General features: G+C 41.1%; 3 protein-coding genes across 8 annotated transcripts in view; 2 read left to right on the top strand and 1 right to left on the bottom strand.

Annotated features, from left to right (window-relative positions):
• The window catches only part of LOC144531980 (phosphofurin acidic cluster sorting protein 2), a 49,729-nt gene extending 39,294 nt beyond the window's left edge, over positions 1-10,435 (top strand). The window contains exons 13-25 of one of the 2 annotated variants that reach the window (XM_078272392.1): positions 552-684; positions 792-896; positions 1,331-1,437; positions 2,591-2,745; positions 2,837-2,947; positions 3,913-4,015; positions 4,633-4,665; positions 6,059-6,101; positions 6,233-6,275; positions 6,426-6,564; positions 6,681-6,904; positions 7,746-7,859; positions 8,733-10,435. In XM_078272392.1, the coding sequence (XP_078128518.1) occupies positions 552-684; positions 792-896; positions 1,331-1,437; positions 2,591-2,745; positions 2,837-2,947; positions 3,913-4,015; positions 4,633-4,665; positions 6,059-6,101; positions 6,233-6,275; positions 6,426-6,564; positions 6,681-6,904; positions 7,746-7,859; positions 8,733-8,848 (1,426 nt within the window). In that variant the 3' untranslated portion in view covers positions 8,849-10,435. The remainder of the gene's footprint in view (positions 1-551; positions 685-791; positions 897-1,330; positions 1,438-2,590; positions 2,746-2,836; positions 2,948-3,912; positions 4,016-4,632; positions 4,666-6,058; positions 6,102-6,232; positions 6,276-6,425; positions 6,565-6,680; positions 6,905-7,745; positions 7,860-8,732) is intronic. The other variant, XM_078272393.1, reaches the window with a different exon arrangement.
• A 1,117-nt stretch (positions 10,436-11,552) lies between these two features.
• On the bottom strand, positions 11,553-17,390 carry mrpl2 (mitochondrial ribosomal protein L2). The gene is made up of 8 exons (XM_078272395.1): positions 17,223-17,390; positions 16,363-16,458; positions 16,102-16,270; positions 14,570-14,711; positions 14,336-14,451; positions 14,115-14,225; positions 11,987-12,060; positions 11,553-11,900 (listed from the first exon to the last, which is right to left on the bottom strand). The coding sequence occupies exons 2-8, from the start codon at positions 16,435-16,437 to the stop codon at positions 11,691-11,693; spliced, it is 897 nt and encodes a 298-aa protein (XP_078128521.1). The 5' UTR covers positions 16,438-16,458; positions 17,223-17,390; the 3' UTR covers positions 11,553-11,690.
• A 1,371-nt stretch (positions 17,391-18,761) lies between these two features.
• Positions 18,762-21,590, top strand: part of klc1b (kinesin light chain 1b) — a 29,132-nt gene continuing 26,303 nt past the window's right edge. For all 5 annotated transcript variants that reach the window (XM_078273912.1, XM_078273910.1, XM_078273911.1 and 2 more), the window contains exon 1: positions 18,762-18,868. The gene's annotated coding sequence lies outside the window, so the exon portion shown is untranslated. The remainder of the gene's footprint in view (positions 18,869-21,590) is intronic.

Genomic DNA, 21,590 nt, shown 5'->3' with positions numbered 1-21,590 from the left:
GTTTGAGATGTTTGTGTTATGACAACTTAACATTAAAGGAGAATTCCGGTTGATCTCAACACGTAGTTCTGTCGTTTGGAAATCTGGCCATATATGCTGTCAGTAGCAAGAAAGACTAAAACAATCGGTGCTGCCTACACCGTGTTATCCCCCTGCTAGCGTTAGCATCCAACAGGCTTAAACAGGGCAAGTTTTAAACGTGTTTTTAGCCTCTAAACATATTCGAAATGTCATTACAAGTGCCTACCCATGTGCAGTGATTCCTGCAATGCGCCGGGTGCAAGATAGGGCCCTAAGCAAGACAATATAACCAAACTATAGACTGTATAACAATATTTATATATTTTTACAGTCTTATGGACCAAACACAGCCTCTGAGACTTACTTAGTGTTAACGATTTTTGTGTAGTGTTAACGTAATTTAGAATGGGTGTTTCCTCAACAGTTTAAAAAAAATGTTTTGATAACTTAGCCTAACCTAAGCCCAGTTGATTAGGTTCCCTGCTGTCTGTCATGTACTTTAAGCTCCTTGTGTTTCTTCCCTCCCTCAGTAAAGTGGAGAACAGGCTGCAGAGGCGTCCTCGCAGCACCTCCATGAAAGACCGACAGAACTCCAAGGCCCAGAGCGACAGAACCAGTAGCATGGAGAGCGAGTGCTCCCCAGACTCGCGTCTCATAGCACAGGTAAACACCCCGCAAGATGTAATCTCAAGCTGCAGATGTGTTCTTCACACGGGTTTTTAGTCCAGTGGAAATATGCTCAGACTCCTGACTTCTCATTTGTCTCAAAGGTTCCAAGGAAGTCTGTGTATGACCAGCTGAACCAGATCCTCATCTCCGACGAACGCCTGCCAGAGAGCATCATCCTCATTAACACCATGGAGTGGCAAGGACAGGTGTGTGCTTTTCTCTACAGAACACTTTATATCAGAGACTCACCTTTATCTCTTTAGAAACACTTGGGTCACGCTAGCTACAAGCATTTTCCTGACATTACTGCAAAAAGACAGAAATACAAAAGAATATTGGGTAACACTTTACTTGAAGGTATCTACATAAGAGTGCCATGACACATGAACCCTAACCCTAACTGTAACTTGTCATGACAAAAACCAAATGACACGTATTAAAAGAAGTGTTTATGACTTGTTTATAATGTTTATGACATGTTCATGACAGTGTAATGGCACTCTTATGTCGATACCTTCAAGTAAAGTGTAACCAAATATTGTACCCCAGTAGCATGATTGTCCTGCTGCATTTCCAACACGTCCAACCCTGCCTCATGTATAACCATTATCTCATCGGGCCCTTGTGTGTTTCTGCACAGTTTGTATCCGAGTTGCTCCATGAACAGGGCCAGCCCATTGTGTCCACCTGCTCTGCTGCCGATGTTCAAGCTGCCTTTAACACCATCGTTACTCGCATCCAGAGATTGTGAGTCACATACACACACACACAAACACACACACACACACACAAACATGCACACACTGGTTAAATGGCACGAGTCACCAGAGCGTGTGATCTTGCTGCCCGTTATCTTGTTGTAGTCCTCGCCAAATGATGTATGCTTATGGTGGCCTGCTGCCAGAGAACTCCAGGACGCTATCACTCACGCTGCTAAAGTTCTCTCTGCCTGTGAACCCATTCTATCAGAATGTGCCTGTTTTCTCCTGAAAAGTTGAAGTTCAGCCTTCTTCTCTCTTTCTTGGATCCATGTGCTTGGCTGCTGTCTCCTGAGGAAGTCATGTCAGTGGGAGACTGAGGCTGTCTCAGTCTGCCATGCTGCTTTTCTTAAACCTGTTTCCACCGAACTGCAGTTTTTCCACTCTTTACACACATGCTCCTCAGTCATACTGTACTCCAGCTGGGGGCCATGTCATGTGAAGCCATGCAAGTCTCTGATGGTAACATGCTCGCTCAGTGCTGTCGTCGCTTCAGCTGGCTGCAGGGTTTTTTCCCTCAAATGTTGTCACTGAGAACTGAGAGTAAATGGACATTTTAAAACCAACATATATTAGGGTCCTGTTCTGCTATTGGACAGTGAACAATGAACCTTTTAAAATTACCTACAAAATCTTAAAGACTTAAATATCTTACAGCACGTGATTACTTGTAAGACATAACATTTTGAATACTATTAGAAAAAAACAGCTTTGTAAACCTTGAAATCATTTTTAGGGTTTAAGGCCTTTTTTGCCTTTTTCATCTGTGAGCAAGTGAGCAATTAATCAACCCAGCTAAAGTGAGTTGACTTGAGTTTCAGTATTAAAAGAAAAAAAAAAGACGTTTAAAATAATAATCTTTTTGTCATTGTAGGATCTAAAAGCTGTTGCAATATTTGGTTTAACTTCAGAAAGACTCGCAGATACTTTGCAAGTACCTGGTATTAGAAATTAGAACATGATATAATCTGGCTTTCAGTAAATGGTAAGACCGGTTTTAAACCAGAAACAACCCTGTTGACATTCAAATCCTTAGACAGCCATGAATTCTCTCACACGCCCTCTCTGACACACCTTTCATCATTTGGAACTATTCCATTAATTACTCATGCCGCCTCCTCTCCTTGTCTTAACCCCTGCAGCTGTAACTGCAATGCACAGACACCACCGACGATGAAGGTGGCCGTGGCAGGCGACCAGAGTTACCTCAGCACCATCCTGAGGTTCTTCGTGGAGCAGCTGGCCAACAAGACACCTGACTGGCTCAGTTACATACGCTTCCTGGTGATCCCCATAGGTAAATCATCCAGGATTAGTACAAATGCCAGCCTAACATGCTATGATAGCATTGTTTTATACTTAAAGTATTTCTCTGCACTCCTGCACAGGTTCTCATCCCCTGGCAAAGTATGTGGCCTCCTTTGACAGCAGGTTCAACAGCATCTTTATGGACACCGCATGGAGGGAGCTTTTCTGCAGGACAGAACGGCCCACCTCAGGTAGGACGCATAGCTCTGGCGTCTGGCTACAAAGCAAGTCTGCCGTCTAATGTTCAGCAAACTTGAAAGGGAAAGAAATGGGGTCAGAGCATGGGTCAGGGGGCTGATGGATTGGAAGAAGAGTTTTTCCTCCAATTGCAAAAGACAGCTACAGCCTGCTGCAGTGAAGCAAATGGCTCTAGATTATGGCACTCCTCCTTCTCCCTGTAAACGCTCTGCTGCTGCGAAAGAAAACCACCAAGCTGTCAGAACTCTGACTCCGATATATTCCCCAAAAGTTGTCAAAATAACAGTTTGTAAGTCTGTTTGCTGGCACACACATCCATGTTAAATTGGTATTCCCATCTCAACCCTCACTTGTTCTGCCCAGACAAGCCCAACAATTCTCACCCATCCCCACCTATTAATTCACTTAATGTACACCCCATAGGTGCAATAGTTGCAGTCCCACACACCATGTTGATCATCTAAAACATTGTTCAAAGCTTAAAAAAAAAGGAAAAGAAAAACTGGGTCCTCCATCTTTGTCCTTCATTCTTTCATCCTTGACGTTAGCTGCCATCACAACACAAAAGGCAGTGTTTGGATAGGAATGGCTGTGAGTGCTTTCTGTCACAGGGAGAATTAGTTGAAACTGCAGAGAGGCAATAGGTCAAAATATGTTGACATTAAAATCAGCTTGCATTTCCACATTTCAAGTTGGCAAAAATAGGCTGCATGTGGCCCACAGGCCTTCAGTTTGACACACAATTCATCTCATGTGTCATATGGCTGACTTCACCCACATTTTTAAGGACATTTTAGCATCCCCCACCTCCTTAATTCAGTCGAATGAAAATGATTCATGTGCAGTCTTCTAGCGATCTGCTGTATGTGAAAATTAGCATTTGCATCAATTGTCTTGCAGCTTGTTAGTCAGCCATGGAACAGGAGAGGCATATTATTAACAATCTGTCTCCCTGCAGACAACATAGACGTAGCAGGACGAGTCGTTCAGTATCTGGTCGGTGCCAACGTGTCCCACCAGTTCCCCATCTCAGAAGCAATGCTCACCTACAAACAGAAGAGGTAAAGTAACTGTGATTATGTACTTTTTCTGTGGGGGTGGGTGGGTGGGTGTGTGTGTGGGTGCTCTTTTTAAGCATGATTTCTAACTTAAGTACTGATATTAATGCTCAGTATGTTTATTTTCTCACTAAAATGTCCCAGAACAACTATAGCTATGACTGATCATCAGTTAAACTGCATGAGGAAGATGTTTGAATGCATATGCATGCAAGCGGCCACATACATATAACACAAGTTGCTATGAAGTGTGACGATATTGATCCTCACTTATTCTGACATACATAAAGGAGTCGAGGAGAGGCAGGTTCTGGTCCATTTCAAGTAACACTGTTTTATAAAAGGTTTGTGGCTGATTATTACCATTTGATAGCTCAGCGCAGGCCTCGGCTTCTACAAAGTTCACCGTCGAACCAGTCGTCCCACAAACACATCACGCACTCAAAACAGTTTGCTGCATTTCTTTGTCCATGTGATGGTTTTCTTTCTGAGGTTTGACCCAACATTTCCCCTCTTTGTTAGAACGGCTTCCTATTGGTCAGAAGGTACTAAATACAACACACAGTTTTAACACTGTTGCATTCCTTCTTCCCCCTTTCCCCCTTTGATTTGCATTCAAGGAAAAGAAGTTTGTATTTTGATTTTTACATCAGGTATCTAATTCAACTTGTTTTTGTTTTGAACCTCCTTATTTTCTCTCCTCCATTTGGCTTGAGCTCCTTACTGTGTCTTAACATTTCCCTTTTCACACTCGATACTCACCGTGACTCCACGTTGCACTCCTGTCCTGACTTGTGTCTTTGGTTTGCTGTGATTCTTTACTCTGTCCTCTGTGTTGTTGTGTGCTGTGACTATTTGCCTATCAACCTTTAAAACAACCCCAGATATTCACAATTTAACATTCACATTCAAGTGTGGAATGGTTTTTTGGCTCAAACATCCAGCAATATCAGTGTCAGTTACAGAATTTATGTTGACTTGAAAGTGAGCTGAGTGAATCTCAGGACGTGTATTGGTTTACCCTTAGGACATGCTACATAATTATACACTTTTACTCAATATTATTGACTGCTTTGACTGCTGCAAGGCAAATCCAATATTTCAATAAGGTAATATTAATGTGATATGTCCCCCTCATTCTAAACTGCATAAATACTACTCACTCTAAAACACACAGTATATTTCTGCATGAATCAAAGTAAAGTAATTTACAAAAGGATTGGCAGTTAGGTTTAATTTATCGTTTTCCCCCATGTAGTTGTTCTTTTTGTGAGTTATGTAACGGCTTGTGATGCTACACGTTGCTTTAAAAAAATCTTTCCCTTGCAATATGTAACATCACTGAAATAATCTTATATATTAGAGTACTGGCGCCCAAAGTGGTAAGATTGCTGGGGACTGCGGTCTTGGTTCTGCACTGGAACAGAAGCCAGCAGTGCTCTTCATCCTTCCGCTGTTTGCTGTGGTTGCAGTCTATTTTTCAGACTATTGAAAGACATTAGGAGTTGCATCATTTGTTGCCACGTTAGAGGACATCTGCAGAAAGATAACACTTTCTCAGCTCTTCCACGCTGAATCGTTGGGGTGCATTTTCTATGTATTACATGTGTATTGAATTTCAATTGACATTGTTTCTTCCTATCTTTGTATTGTTGGACCAGGTGACTCAACACTTCAGAGTAGTAGTGGAAAGAAGCCTCACAGTTATTTTAGCTGGGCCCAAACTATCACTTTTAACCCCTTGTATAAAAGAAATAGCTCCTAGTACTGGCTGATAAGAAAGACCCCGTCTTCTTTTGGTTGTAAGGAGCATTCCCTTCATTCATCTCATTGTAACATGACCCCCAAGACGACCCCATTCCATGTGCCATTTCTTCTGCGATGGGACATAGTGCAGGTCATGCCAAAGCCATCTTCCCTCCAGGACCATTGAGTGTTCATGTGCACCTCTGGTGGGTTGAAATGTTAAACTCCACCTCTGGTCATACTCACCGCCTCTTTACTCTCTCTCTCTCTCTCTCTCTCTCTCTCTCTCTCTGTTTACAGCCCTGATGAGGACTCCTGTCAGAAATTTGTGCCATTTATTGGGGTAATATTTTTTATTTTTATTTTGTCCTATGCAAAGGTGCTGGACGGAATCGTTGATTCATTTTGTGTTAACTTTAGTTTCACACTGAAACCTTTTTTGTTTTTTTTGTTTGTTTTTTTAAATTCTCGCAGGTTGTGAAAGTTGGGATTGTGGAGCAAAGCCTCTCAACTTCAGGTAAGGAAGGGCTTTATTGAAGGTGTGGTAGTATTTTATCAGGGTAGTGTGTTCAACATTTTACTTTTGATTCTATTTGCTGACTTTATATACTCGATTATGGCTATGTTTAGTTTTATTTGAGACTATTTCCCATCCCCGAATTTGCAGTGGACTCAGATGATGCGATGGGGGTCAATACAAGCATCCTGTCCTCCCCGACGCCCCCATCGGCCGGTCCGTATGGGAAGGAAATTGGGGGCACCCCCCCACAGTCGCCCTCTGTGTCCACGGCCCTCTCTGGAGCTGGGTACGACAACACACACATAATTATCAGCAACAAAACTACATCTTATTTATTTATTTTTTCTCTCACTGTGAATCTGTGCTTTCGTAGCAAAGTGATGTTTTTTTTTTTCTTTGTAGCTCTCCATGTTCGGGCAGTGAAGTGATGGGGCTCCAGGTGGACTACTGGACGTGGCAAGGCCCAGAGAAGAAGAAAGAGGGGGAGAAGAGAGACGTGGGACTGAAGAACACACTGAAGAGTAACTTCCGGTCACTGCAAGTCAGCCGTCTGCCCTGTGGAGGGGAACTCACCCCCCCACCCAGCATGGCCATGACTGTGGTCACCAAGGAGAAGAACAAGAAAGGTACGCTTTGCTTTGGAAAATATGACTGTCCTGACACACCAAGTACAAGACAATACATTGTACCTAATAATTACAAAACATTAAAATATTACTATGTAAGCACAACATGAATATTTATTAATAGAATAGAATTTATTTATTTTTACTTTCTGGTTCTCAAATTGTCCATGCATAAGACATGATGAGTTGGTGTGGTGGAAGTTTCTGTTCAGCGAGGGAGGAATTTGGGTGAAGAAGAGACCTTGTTGAAACAAAAAAAAGACTGGATTCAAACTGGATTAAAAGTTTAGGTATCCGGTGGAAGGGTTTAATTATTTTCTCGAGAGAACAATCAAAAATGACAAGAACAGCAATTCACAATGAACAGAGTTACAAAGTGACAACAGTTCTGTGCCTCGCGTAACATATGCCATCTCCTTATGAACCATTTTCCCAGCCGAAACACGACCATGTTTGGAAGACATTCTAATCTTGAACACTGCTGTCTAAAGCTGTTCCTGTACATCTGTCTAGTGCGTAAGAAGTCCTTCAATAATTTATCTCGTCTACAGATTGGTTCAGGCTCCAACCTTAAGTTCGGGCAAACTGACCTTTGCTTTAAAAACAAGCCTGATGCAGAGATGAGCAGTGTCATTTTTTATTTATCAGACTTCTCACAGCTCTCTCTGGAGCCACAAAAGCCCTAATACAACTTTTTTTCCACATATGCAGTAGTACTCCCTAAGACCTGTAAACACACTTTGACGCGTGAAGTTCCCCTTTAAGTACAAAAAAAATAACGTGTGTAGAAAAAGTTTTTATTAATTTTATTTTTTTTATGCCTCCCTGTTTCTCTCTCCAGTGATTTTTCTCAGCAAGAAGCCCAAGGAGAAAGAGCTGGACTCTAAGAGCCAAGTGATTGATGGCATCAGCAGGTTGATCTGCACCGCCAAGCACCAGCACACCATGCTGAGAGGTAAGGCCCAGGTGCAGACACAACCCCACACCACAGCTAAGGCTATACTGCCATCTGGTGTTGATGTCAGGACCCTCCTCAATATTGCTTAGCAACAGTCAGGTAAACAAAGAGGTATCTGCACCATAGTCAGTATATAAACTGGACCAACAGATCCCGTTGTTCTGGGCGGAGACTAGTGAAGGATATTAGAAGCACTTTTCCGGTGATGGCTGAGCGTTACTGCACAGCCTCCAACTGAGAGAGACGACGTAAATGTGACGTGAGCAACCTGTCTGAAAGTTGGAAGTCTTCTGGTAGCTGTGCCAAGAGAAATCTCAATCATTCCCAATCTTGCAGAGATGGAGAGCGTAGGTATATGTAAGGAGATAACATGGACACAGGCTAATTATTGCTAACTAAAATGCTAGTTAACATTAGTAATTAAACTTAAACAGCTAATGTAAGTCGAAACTGCCTGCGAGCTTCTCCTGTACTGTACGATAATTCCTCTACTATGCGACAGTAAGTGCCGTGGTTATGACACAATCGTTAGCCTATTTTTACAAAAACGTCTGCTACGGAGCCATAACGTGAGATACAAGGTAATGGAGCCTTTTATACATTGTCGTATTTCTTTAGAAATAAACAATGGACAAATAGTCTTTAAACGCTTCAGATGTAAAGTTATTCGCTGTCAAAATGAATGGCAGTCAATGGAATGCTAACGGCAGGTGAGTGCTTGTTAGCATCAAAATGGCGCCATAGGATCTACAGGTTGTTGACAGACGCTTACCCCCTTCATCTGCACTATAAAAGAAGCATCAATTATGAGATTTTTAATGCATTATTCATGTATTTATGCATTTAACTATGATCCTTTTTCGTCCTTAGTCACTATTGATGGAGTGGAGTGGAACGATGTGAAGTTTTTCCAGCTCGCTGCCCAGTGGCCAACCCATGTCAAGCACTTCCCGGTGGGAATCTTTGGTTACACTAAGCCTGTGTGACCCTGGCCACCGTCCACTCAACCGCCACCAGAATCTCAGCTGCACTTGTCTCACCGAGATTCTACAGAGAATTAGAGGAAAAGCCAACAGGGCCCCCCCCCCCCCCAGTAATAGTTTTCCTGTGGAAATCTTACTGACTCACAACCACATGTTCAATACACAAATTTCATGTTGTCAATTGGATGTTTTTGATGTTGTTGGGTGTTGTTGTTGTTTTTTTACACACTACAAAAAGAACAAGTACTATTTTGTAAGATTTGTGCTACCGCCTCGGAGGTATTTTGAGGTTTTGACAATTTGCCACATTTCGATAATGGCAGCTGTGTTTGCACTTTGTTTTTGTTAACATTTTATTATTTCTGTGAAATCCTACATTTATTGTTACTCTATAGACAATGGAGGAGTGTGATGGTGATGTGCAGTGGCGTGTGTGAGATTGAGACCGTGTTTGTTGTTGAAAGTTGGAATATTGCTGTGAATCTAGGTGGAATCCTTCTCTTCTAACTCAGTGCTCAGTTTTTCTTACTCGTCCCTTTACTTTCTCAAGAAGGTCAATTTTTATAGATAGGAACAGAACGTTCTGTTTGCCTCGTTGCTTTTAAGCGCATCATATACCTAAAGCAAAAAAGAAACAAACTAATGGTATTTTTGAAGGTAGCTATAATGAATGTAGCTATGGAGCATTTGTAACATGTAAGCAGTTCATCAGATCAGCTCATTATTAAGTGCTGAAGATTTTCTATCTGTGTTAAGTGTACATTCAGACATGTACAGTAACATCTACGTGGAAGCAGGGTAACATTACACCACAAAACATATTTCAACTATTAACAGCTGAATGCCAAATTTAGTTGTGACTGGATGAACTGTCGTATTGTTTCAAGGTCCTGAATTGTTTGTTTCCCAGCTGCCCCGTGTTCAGCTTGATGTACTGGCTTACCTGAGAGGCCGTCTCACAGATTTCTCCAGATGTGCAGTGATGTGCCAAAGTCAAGTTCCTTTTACAGTGTAACCACCAGAGCTCTTGGCTTGGCCAAACTTCATAGTATGTTAAACTGAAAAGTAAAATCGTACATTTAATGTATGTGGTGTGGTGGTCCCTGTGGAGATCAGTATTTAGATTACTGAGATAATACTTTTGACAAATGTACCAGTTAGTGCTTCACATTTGGCCAAATGTTATCCTAACCAAGCAATTACCGTTGTGTCCTTTATTACAGCTTCAACGTGGCTGGACGTGCAAGTAGTACCTTACCTGAAACATACTGTTGGTCAGTCTGTAATGTGTAAGTCCGCTATGGGAAAATTACAAATAAGTTGGACTTGAAACATGCTTTGACAGTTACGTTGAGCTCAAGACAAGTATTGAATTACTTTAAAAATGATTTAAAAAAAAAAAAAAGTGTATGGAGTCTTGCCAGAAGTGTCCAAGTCACTGCCTGTGTGTGTCTGTGTAGGTGTGCTATATGTTCGATGGTACTCCCTGAATAGTGTTACGTGAAACATTTGCAATAGGAAACCTTTGGACAAAGGGCCTTCTGTATGAGTTAATTGTTGCTTTTTTATAAAGTGAAGACTTACAGGCTTTGATTGGCTGGATTTTTTTTAGTGATGTATATAAATATATACAAGATGTATCATTGTGAATCGCAAACCCCCCCCCCCCCCCCAACTAAATTGAAAGCACAAATAGCTTACATTTATTTCTTGACATGAATGCCAAATATATTTCAGAACTATGAAGTTGAATTGTACAATGCGAACACTATTAGGTATGTCATTTCTCATACATTTCCCTCGCTTTGGAATGCACTTTCATGTGGTTTTCTACATATTTTAGCTCAAATTGGGACACACTTTGTTTTTGAGGTGAGGCGTTACAAGGGTTTTATTTGAAATGTAAACCACTACCTATATTCTAGAGAAGGCAGTTTTTGTTTTCAAAATGACCTTTTTTTTTTTTTTTTTTTTTAAATAGGGATGTTGTATCTATGTTGATGGTTTCAAGTGCCCTATGAGGTCTGGAAAACTGTCACGGCTGTCTGTTACTTAGTTTTGCCACTTGATGTTGAAAAGCTTATTTTGCAGCTACCACCGTACGTGTCTGCCTGTGGACTACACAGTCAAGTTTTCTCGTCTCCTGCTTTTTGAAGGGTTCACTATCTTCTTTTAGTTGGGAGGCCATCTGGCCCTTACAGATTTATAAACTTGGGCTGTGAAGAGTTAGCCAGGGCAGAGTTGTTTGAGGGAATTTGTCATGCGAGTTAGCCTTTGAAATACTAAACGGGCATAACAAGTGTATTTTTAACGTATTTGACCTCAAGTTTTTTTTGGTTTTTTTTTTGCCCTAAATCTAGAGGTAGCATGGGGGTGTTTTACAAGACTGGATCAATGAGCAGGCATGCTCACTTTGTCACCAAAATTTAGCACAGCAACAAATTAACTCTTAACATCAGTGTTAGTTTTCTTCATGAATGGTCAAACTACAATAACATGCCATCTCGTTGCTCCTGTTACTTGAAATGCCACCCAGTGTCTTTGCACAAACCCTATTTTAAATGACATGACAGTATTTTTAAATTTACCACTAAAAATATGGATTACTCCGCATGTTTTACTATAGATGTAAATATGTTTTGGATTTTTATATTGTTTTGTTTCTTTCCATGCTCACAAGCAGTTGTGTTTAATAAAATTTGTAATCTTCTGTACAAAAAGCTCGTCTTTATTGAACTTTCTCTCCAAACGGTCCACTTGATTCCATTGTAAGGACCAAAAATAATAATACAAGTGATTATAAGCAAGAGACAACAATCTCCAGTCCCAAACATTCCCCGGTGTGTTATTTAGCCGAGATAGAGGGCATGTTGACGTAAACCTTCATCGGAGGCAGCGGTTTAATCTTGCGTCCTGCCCAGCCTCCTTTTCTCTGCCACAAGCCGCTCGAGGGGCGAATGCCAAGCCAGCGGTTGCGACCAGCTTTGCCGATGATCCGTTTATTGTGGTCGATGTTTGACACGCGTCCCACCGTTACCATGCAGGTCTCCAATACCTGAGTGGGTCGAGATGACAACATTCAGTTCGGAGTGCAATATGGTTTTAACACGGCAGGTGGAATCTTAATCCAGATGACCTCACCTGAACCTGCTGCTTTGAAGGAAGCTGAATGATTGCTGTTCCATTTACTTTACGAAGCAAAACTCCACTAGTGCCTGAAAACCAAATGAACCACCACGTTCAGTTTAGCGATTGCGAGTCACCACATTTCACAGCTGCTATTACATTGTTCCAAATGCCTGAGGCATTCAGATGACATTAGATGAAACAATGAATCCCTATAATGAAACTGTCGCAAGGATACCGTAACAGAACAGATAATAATGGAAGTTAACTAGAGCCCGACCGATATATCGGCCGATATTAGGCATTTTCCAAACTATCTGTATCGGCATTTATAATGGCCGATAAATGAATATTTAAAAAATAAACTAAAAACGGACGAAACACCCTTCAACCATGTTATGAGTATTGGCGTTGCATAGTTTGTCCACCAGAGGGCGCTCTACAACGTCCCTGTTGCCAACACTCGTGTTTAACCTTTTAAAAGGTGCACTATGCGTTCCTGCATGGTTTCAGCGCGATTTCATTTTTGTCTTAAATCGGAGGCATTTCTCCTTGATCCACTAGCTGCCTGCCCCCTAAATACACCGTGAAAAAGCCCAGCCTCGGGAGACAACACGGGTCGTAAACATCAAACAAACACTAGAGGCACAGGATAGGCACCAAAATACAACACGTTCCAGCCAATCACCGACAAGATGGTTGGGGGAGGGGGTGGGGGTTAGTGACAGTTAGGGGCCATCCACACGGAGAAGCTTTTTGATGCTAACGCGCGTTTTGCCTCGTTTGGGCCGATTGTCCAAACGAATCCTGTAAACACACTGCCTGAAAAACACTTTTTTGAAACCTGGTACCAGGGTGAAAAAATTCGAAAACAGCTCCCTTTTGACTTCATTTGGACGGCGAAGCCGCATACGTGCGTATCGATGAGGTCATCGCCACGCCCCTCGACCTCTAACGTTATGTAGCTAACGTTAAACATCGCTAAAGTAGCTGACGGCTCCAGCAGGGATGTAACGTTAACGTTAGCTGCTATGGTTAGCTGTTTATAAAGTGGAAGTAGACAACTTATCAACTAGCTAGCTAATCTGTCTGCTAAATCAACTCCTTGAACGGATTATAGTAACTTTTAGCACGGCTTATTGTAGAAAGGCTACCGCAAGAACAACGTGTAGATAATCAAAAAGACATTGGATCATTGATGTTCGTTTGACTGCCGATGTTAGCTAGCAGCGTTAGCGCGCTGCAATCATGTCCGATGGCAGACAGAATTGCAAAATAAAAAGCAATCCAACAGCACATTACACAATGTAAACAAAGACGCGTTTTCTTGCGGCGGCCTTTATAAAATGAGCAGTGGTGAAAGTTATTATAGTCTATCATGTTATGATCGGGAGTGACTGAAGACTACAGTCTCTTCTTCTCCGTTTTTGGTGAATTTCTGTAGCAGAAAGAGCACCACCTATAGGCCTGGAATATGAAGTAGCGTGTTGAGTCCTTTTACAAATGGATCCGTTTGGACGCACATTTTTTTTGACACGGTTCCAGGGAAGACGGGGGAAAAAAAGATTGTTTTGGTACGTGTGGACGTGGCCTTAGTCAGTTAGTCATGACAGTTACGGAAACATGGGGGGAGGGGCGAGCTGGCTCTGTTTTGTTTTGAATTTACTTGGAACGTCAACAGAAGTGACCATGCAGGAACGCATAGTGCACCTTTAAGTTTCATATCTTAAGTTTGTATTTTTATACACTTTATTATTTATCAGAACCTTAATATATTTTGATGGTCCTCTGTTCTGACAATAAAACAAGTTTATTTTTAAACTGCATTGTCATATTATTTTAGTGAGGACTCAAATAACTAATGTTAGGGAAATCTGTTTGTTTTGTTACGCGTTTCTGGATTTTTTAAAAATATATATATCGGCCGATATATCGGAATATTGGATTTTTAAATCACCAAATATTTGTATTGATATCGGCCTTAAAAATCCTTTATCGGTCGGGCTCTAAAGTTGACTGTGAAGTTATGATTGGTGTACTTCACTACTTGACATTTTAAAGACAACATATTCGATTAGCAATCATAAAATAGAGTCTAAACATGCATTTAGGAAATACTAAGCAGAAACACGCAAATAATGACCTGCAGCACGAATGTACTCCGATCCCCTCCCTGGTTGGATCTCCAGGTTGTTCACCAGTGTCCCCACAGGAAGAGCTCCCAGTGGGTAGGCATCACCCTCATTGGCTGAGACTAAAACAAAAAGGATAGAGTATACATTTTTGTTAAATACAAATGATCTGTACTTCCAGCATCTTGAGGGGGAATGGTTGGAGGATGACAAACCAGAGTGGCTCTCATACCTGCCATGCGTCCAATAATTCCAGATGTTTTGATGACGTCTCCAGCCTGCATGTTCGCTGTAGCAATGATCCATCTTTTCCGGTTGCCTCCAGCTACCAGAGCAATGTCAGCAGACCTGTGTAATAAAGATTATGACAACCAACTGTATGTTTAGAATACATGTTAAAGTCCCGTGTGTTGGGAAAAAAAGAAGACAGTTTATTAATCCCCGGAGGTAGGAGGGGGGGTCCCACCTGCATGGATCGTATCGCACTTCCACAACCTTCTCTTCAAAAGGCTGGGCCTCTCGGTTCGGCTCATAGCGCAGTCGCTGGAAGTCTATCCACCTGTATTTTTGTTTATGGCCACCGCCAATGCCGTGTGTCCGTATCCTTCCTGGAAGGCAGAAAGAAAGATGAGCAACTCTTTGCACTTGGCTCTAGTCAGAACAAGTAGCACAGCTGTTATAAAAGCAAATACATCACTCAATGCTGTCAGCCCTCTGCCCGAGGCTGAACATGACTTCTGGTTGACGACTTAAGTGGAAACCTGAGGGGAAATTATTATTGGGTGATTCTCATGCTCTACTCATAAAACTATCAAACAGGTGCTTGATTTCATTTTATTTATTTTTTTATTTTTTAAAAACAGGCCTGCAACTACAGATTATTCATAACAATTCATTATTAATTCATTTGCAGGTTACTTTCTCAGTTAATTGATTCATCATTTGGTGTATAAAATGTCAGAAAAAAGGTAAAAGAAGAAAGAAAAGATAGATATATATCTTATAGCCCAAGGTAAAATCTTCAAATTGCTTGTTTTAGCTCTATTGAATCCTGTTCAAGATGTGTGAACATTTTATTATATAGGACTATTTCAGTCGTTCCTCTGCAACAACTAATGTACATAACCTCGTACAGGTTTACATCCAAAGCTGTTTTACTTAGTCTTATGGAACCTGGACTAGAGTAACACTGACAGCCTACATACTGTTTAAAACTCTGCACACCGATTTTCTCTGTTCAGATCACATGAGTCTGGGTCTATTTTAAAACCTTCTGCACTTATGCCAGCTGGGCCTCGACTAGATTGACACTGAAGGCCAACAAGACTGTTTTAAACTCTGTTTGAGATGTGTACACGTTTATTTTTGGTGAAAACAGAACAAATTCAATACTGCACATTAACAGCCAACTTAAAGTGCTCATATTATACAAATTTTCAGGTTCATAATTATATTTAGGAGGTTTTAGAGAATAGGTTTACATGGTTTAATTTTCAAAATACACCATATTTTTGTTGTACTACACATTGCTGCAGCTCCTCTTTTCACCCTGTGTGTTGAGCTCTCTGTTTTAGCTACAGAGTGAGACATCACACTTCTGCTTCATCTTTGTTGGGAGTTGCACATGTGCAGTACCCAGGTAAGGACTACTAGCCAGTCAGAAGCAGAGTATGAGGTCGTGCCACGCTAGCAGCTAGGCGAGCATTATAACGTGTGTTACAAAGTGACGCTCGTTCGTCACGGAAGTAAAGGCTGGACTACAATAGAGCTGTTTGGAGCAGTTTGTGAACAGGGTTTACTGTTGGAGATGGTAAGTCCCTTTGGGGTGGACTTTGGGCTTTTTCACTTCGTAAACCTATAATGTGCACAAAAAAGATGTATAACACAATGAAGGAAAGGGAAAAGGCCAAAAAGCATAATATGAGCACTTTAAACATTGTCTTCCTTCACCTTTGCTTGTCATTTATTCTATTCTTCTCCATTGACTACAATCTTTACCTGAGTGATCTCTGCCTCCTGTCTTTTTCATTCCTATAGGCCTGGTGGTGTACTTCTCCCTCTGCTTCCAAAAGGTCCTGTTCTGCTCCAGAGAGGCTGTGGTGAGGAAGCCTCTGCACTGCCCGACTGTACTGGTTACCTGAGTTCCCAGCTTGGTCTGCGCAACTGCCTGTTAACACAAAAAGCAAAATAGATAGTTTGATGGCTGTGCTGATGATTTAGATCTCCAGTATGGATTGACAGGCAGTGGATGTTGTTTACCTGCAAGGAGAGCAGAGCAGGCTGGGACAGAGTCAGGGAGCGCAGGGCTCGAGTTAGACACGACACCGCCATCATTACCACGTCCTCCTGACACAGCTGAAGAGCAGAGACACAGAGGTCAGTTTGACAGCTGCTATAGTTTTGTGGCTTCGGTTCAGAATCAGAATCAGCTTTATTGGCCAGGTTTGCGCAAACAAACAAGGAATTTGACTCTGGTTAATCTTTGCTCTCAAAGTATAACACTCACTTAACATAGAAGAATAAAAACAGAAAGACAGTAAGAAATATTAAAAACAAAATACTGTTAAGTATGCAGTATAACAATACAACAGAATTTAGAAATTTACAAAAAAATATACAACAACAATTGAAGAGAGGGAAGGGAAGGAATAGTGCAATATCAGTCTGAGATTTAAGATTTAAATATAGTGCAAGGCAGTTCAGTGCAATAACGTATTAATAACAATATTGTAATTGTAAGATTGAAAATAGACATGACGTTGATTTGTCTTTCTCACTAACGTTACCTGGCGTGCACCATTTACTCGACTCTATCCGTTCTACACATTTCTCCTGCTTTGAATTCAGCTTTTTACTTAACTAAGCCTATAGAAATCAAATCTTTAGAGTTCAACTAAATATAACTACCTACATATGTTTCTATTGCATACTATGCTGCCATCACCCTAAACCTAACCTTACCAAATGGCCAATAACATGAGCTATCGCTAGGTTAATCATCAAAGCTCTATAAATACACCTTCCTTTTATTTTCTGTTTGAATAAACTAAGCCGAATTAACCACGTATATCATGTCCACGTTACTAAATAAATCAGTGTAATAGTAACATTAAACCAACCTTTATATTTGACTTATTTCATCACAAGCTTCTCGTCGGCGTCCTTCACGGTCCTGCACGCTGCGTCGCGCACTGATGACGTATCCTCCGAGCTCCTCTGTGGACTGTACACACATATAGCTAGATATAAAACAGTTAAACACAAGTTAAAGTTGATTGATGAAATATCGATCTTCCATTGTCACAGCTTACAGGGCACGTATATACACCTGTCGTAATACATACAGTAGAGTAGCAATAGATCAATCTACCGGCTTCTTCATTCTCTGACAGATAATATTCATTTCTCCTCTAGGTGGTAGAATTGCCTTCTTAACGTACAGTAATGTAACAGTGGATGCGAGCTCTAACCTCCTAAACCAAATAGAAACTACTTATTTTGTAATAAGTGTCTGAGTTCTATTATAACATTAGGCTACTTTGGGTTTATTTTCATAAGAAATATTACATATATTTTCTGGTTTGTCATCATTTGTCCTATATAAATGTGTACTAGCATAATTTTCATTCTACCAGACACAAGAAGAAATGTAAATACGAAATATATATATATATATATTTTCCATTATTCCATTCCACTCCATTATAGACAGAATACCAGCTGAGCTCAGTTGCATTTTTTTTTTTTTAACCAGGGCAGCAGTTTTCAGATTACATTATGTGCTTACATAATTGCAAAAGGGTTCTCCAATGTTTTCTCAGTTAGCCTTTTAAAATTATATCAGATGAGTAAACAGAATGTGCCTTTGGAACATTGGATGAATGGTTGCTGATAATGGACACTGTAGATATTGCATTAAAGATCAGCCACTTCTTCAGTCGAGAACCCTTTTGCAATTATGTAATCACATAATGTAATCTGACAACTGCTGCCCTGATTTAAAAAAAAACAATGCAACTGATCTCAGCTGGTATTCTGTCTGTAATGGAGTGGAATGGAAATTTCTAAGTGACCCCAAACTTTTAGCCGGTAGTGTATGTTTGTGTATGTATATAGAATGAATAATAATGAATAATTCTACCAGTTCAATGCTGGTAGAATTATTAGTAGTAATTATTATTATTATTATATAGTTAAAGTCATCTTCTGATTTACAATCATTTTAAAGTGTAAAGATTTGTAATATTTGACTAAACATTTGTGTTTGTAGACACCAATATAGATAGATAGACAGATAAACAGACAGATAGCTAGACAGACAGATAGACAGATAGACAGACAGACAGACAGACAGACAGACAGATAGATAGATAGACAGACAGATAGACAGACAGATAGATAGATAGATAGATAGATAGATAGATAGATAGATAGATAGATAGATACACAGATAGACAGACAGATAGATAGACAGATAGACAGACAGATAGATAGATAGATAGATAGATAGATAGATAGATAGATAGATAGATAGATACACAGATAGACAGACAGATAGATAGACAGATAGATAGATAGATAGATAGATAGATAGATAGATAGATAGATAGATAGATAGATAGATCAGTCATACAGTGATCTGGCAGTCGAAAACAAAACATGACGTCACTATAATTCAACTCAGCTGCAGAGGCTGCTGGGAGAATCTTGCTGTGTCGGAGACATTTTGGATTTAAAGGGGCTGAGCCGTCAGTCCTAGCTCTTGGTAAGTTATAGCTGTCTGTATTTACACTTACTAATATTACAATTGTTTGAACCCTGTATATGACCGTGTATTTAAGTGGTGTCAATTTAAGATACCGTGTATAGAAAGAATCAGCTCGGCGGTTTGAACAGGGTGAACTCGTAACATCTAGCTAGCTAGGGAGTGGTGATGCTAGCTGGTTAGCTGAAGCTAGCTAGTCGCTAACCGGAGCGCTAAACAGATCAAAAAGCAAGCTTCATTGTAAGATTTGCTAAATTAAAAAGTGTTCCTCCAAAACAAATCACAACAAATCTAGTAAAGGAAAGCACGGGTTAAATCTGCCCTTATTGTTAATATGGACCCTTTATATGGAGGTAGAATATAAAGCCCCGTTGTGAACTGCGAAAGTCATAACAAAATGAAATTGTTGGTCTAATAACGAGCAGCGCTCAAGTGAAATGATAGACCATCCGATCCGTTGTTTGACGTGTTGTATTAATTTGCAAGTGTTCAGAAAATTCTCTGTGTTCTAAGCACGTTAAGGTTGTGCAGAGTCATTAACATGTAGCTACCACGATATTAAATCAAATGTCCAGCATCGTCGGTCAACACTGCTAACGTTATATCATTTGTAGGAATGTGTAAACAACAGTGTTATAAGCAAAAGTGTCGCCTTTTCTGCATAATAACCCTTAGGTTAGGCAGATGCTCTACCTGGTATTTTATTCCTGCACCAGCAGCAATATTCAGGCACACAGTTTTCAGACAACCATCAGTGGGAAAACTGCCCTCCAGCTGCTGGTGTGATGGATGACTGTGGACAGTGGCACTTCCCTCCTGGTTGTCCCAGCCCACCACACCCTCCTTGGTGGCTGGCTCTCCTTTGTGTCTGGTAGTGATGCGGATGATGTTGTTGGATTGCTGTTTTTGCAGAAAACAGAGGAAGATGGAGTGATCTATTGGTGTCGAACTTGATCAAGTAGACAGGAAATGCTTCTCTAGGGAGATGGAACAGAGACCGGCCACTGGCTTGTTTACGCACCCACCACAGTCTGCCTTTTTCCATTTCCCAAGCTAGTATTTTACTACTAATAAAGGCACCACACCCTCTCTCAAACAGTCTCAGTTGTATTTGCTCATTAAAGATTTCCAGCTCAGCTTTTCAGTAAGGTTAAAGTTATGTAAATTTAAACCAAAGCCGCATGACTTTAGAGAAGAAAATGCCAGCTTATTAAGAGTTGTTATCCTGCCCTTTTAAGTCAGTAAGATTCGGTGGCTGGGTTAGTTCAGTTGGTAGAGCAGGCACACATATATAGCGGTTTACTCCTCAATGCAGCGTCCACGGGTTCGACTCTGACCTGCGGCCCTTTGTTGCATGTCATTACCCTTCTCTCTCCCCTTTCATGTCTTTCTGTCCTGTGGAATTAAAGGCCTAAAATGCCCCCAAAAAAAGTCAGTAAGATTCGATGTGCAATAACTCGTGGCAACAGGAGATCAGTGAGCAAAAGCCCAGTCGACTTGAAAGACTGTAGTGCAGCGAAGGAAGGGAGATATTCAAAGAAACGAGGGCCTGAGTGATGATGGTGATTTCCAAAGGGAGATGTGATGATGTCAGGGTTGAGGCCTCTCCGGAGATGGAGACTAATAAAGAGCGGCGCTCTGGGTGGGCAAACGCGACAAAGAGGCGGCCCCGGTTTCCACTGCTCCAAGGGAAATAAACCAGTCAATACAGAGTACAGTTCTTTTCTGTAAACACAGAACTGTCTTCCATTACGCTGTTCGCTCCTCTTGGGCATTTCTATTAGCTTCTGGGCAGGATGTGCTATGATTGCTACAATATAATATGACCTTTGATCCCCCTGCGAGGTTGAGTCATCTGACTCGGCCGTGAAATTCAGTTTCTGGTCCTTCTGATCTAAACCATGTCAAATTAAGAAGAACTGTCTATTTAGTTGTTTTTAAAGAGGTTTGAGTTTCATTAGTAAACAGAATTTTGATAATATGAGGTTTGATTAATTTTTCTCTTAAGGCCCATGGACCACAAGTCTCTCTCTCCAGATATGTTTGTGCTTGTATTAGGAAAAATCCAATGTAATCACAAACTAGATAGTTCTCAAATCGCTGCTGTATTATTGAGCCCTTTATGAGCCCATTATTGAGTGCCTGTCTGTATGAATACACATTTCCTGATATATGAAATATGATCATTGCCGTCCCCTGACACAGTTGCAAGTGTTTGCTGGGCTACAAATGGCTCCTATCACTTTATGACCATTTGATGGACTGCACGTGGTTTGGTCTTAGATTAGAAGTGAAATTGGCTCACCAGACATGCTGCTTGGTGCTAAGGTGAGAACGTAGGCCCGGGAGCTACATGTGAATCAGTGTAATATTATTTTCACGTAACCTGTAGTACCACGAGACAGTAGGTTTGGACCTTGCAGCGTGTTGTGTGTGTGCCCTCATCCTTGGGGTCATGTGAAACTCCGTTTGTGCCTGTAAACAGTGTCATCGAGTCCATTCTAGTTAAAGACCTATTCCTTTGTGTCTGATGAGGAGCAGAGTCTAGATCAGGGTGGCTCCCTCCCCCCATCCAACATGCTCCTCTGCTCTCCTCCCCGCTGTGGGCGGGGCTGTCTCTTGATGTGCACCCTGAGCTGATGTTGGTTGTTCTGACAGAGCAGTGGGAAGGTCATCATCCTCCCGCACGCAGCCCTCGTCCTCCTCTCCCCGCCATCGGCAC

The sequence above is a fragment of the Sander vitreus genome, chromosome 17 (genome assembly GCF_031162955.1).
Source record: "Sander vitreus isolate 19-12246 chromosome 17, sanVit1, whole genome shotgun sequence".
Lineage (NCBI taxonomy): Eukaryota > Metazoa > Chordata > Actinopteri > Perciformes > Percidae > Sander > Sander vitreus.
This window is presented reverse-complemented; position numbering and strand designations above follow the sequence as displayed.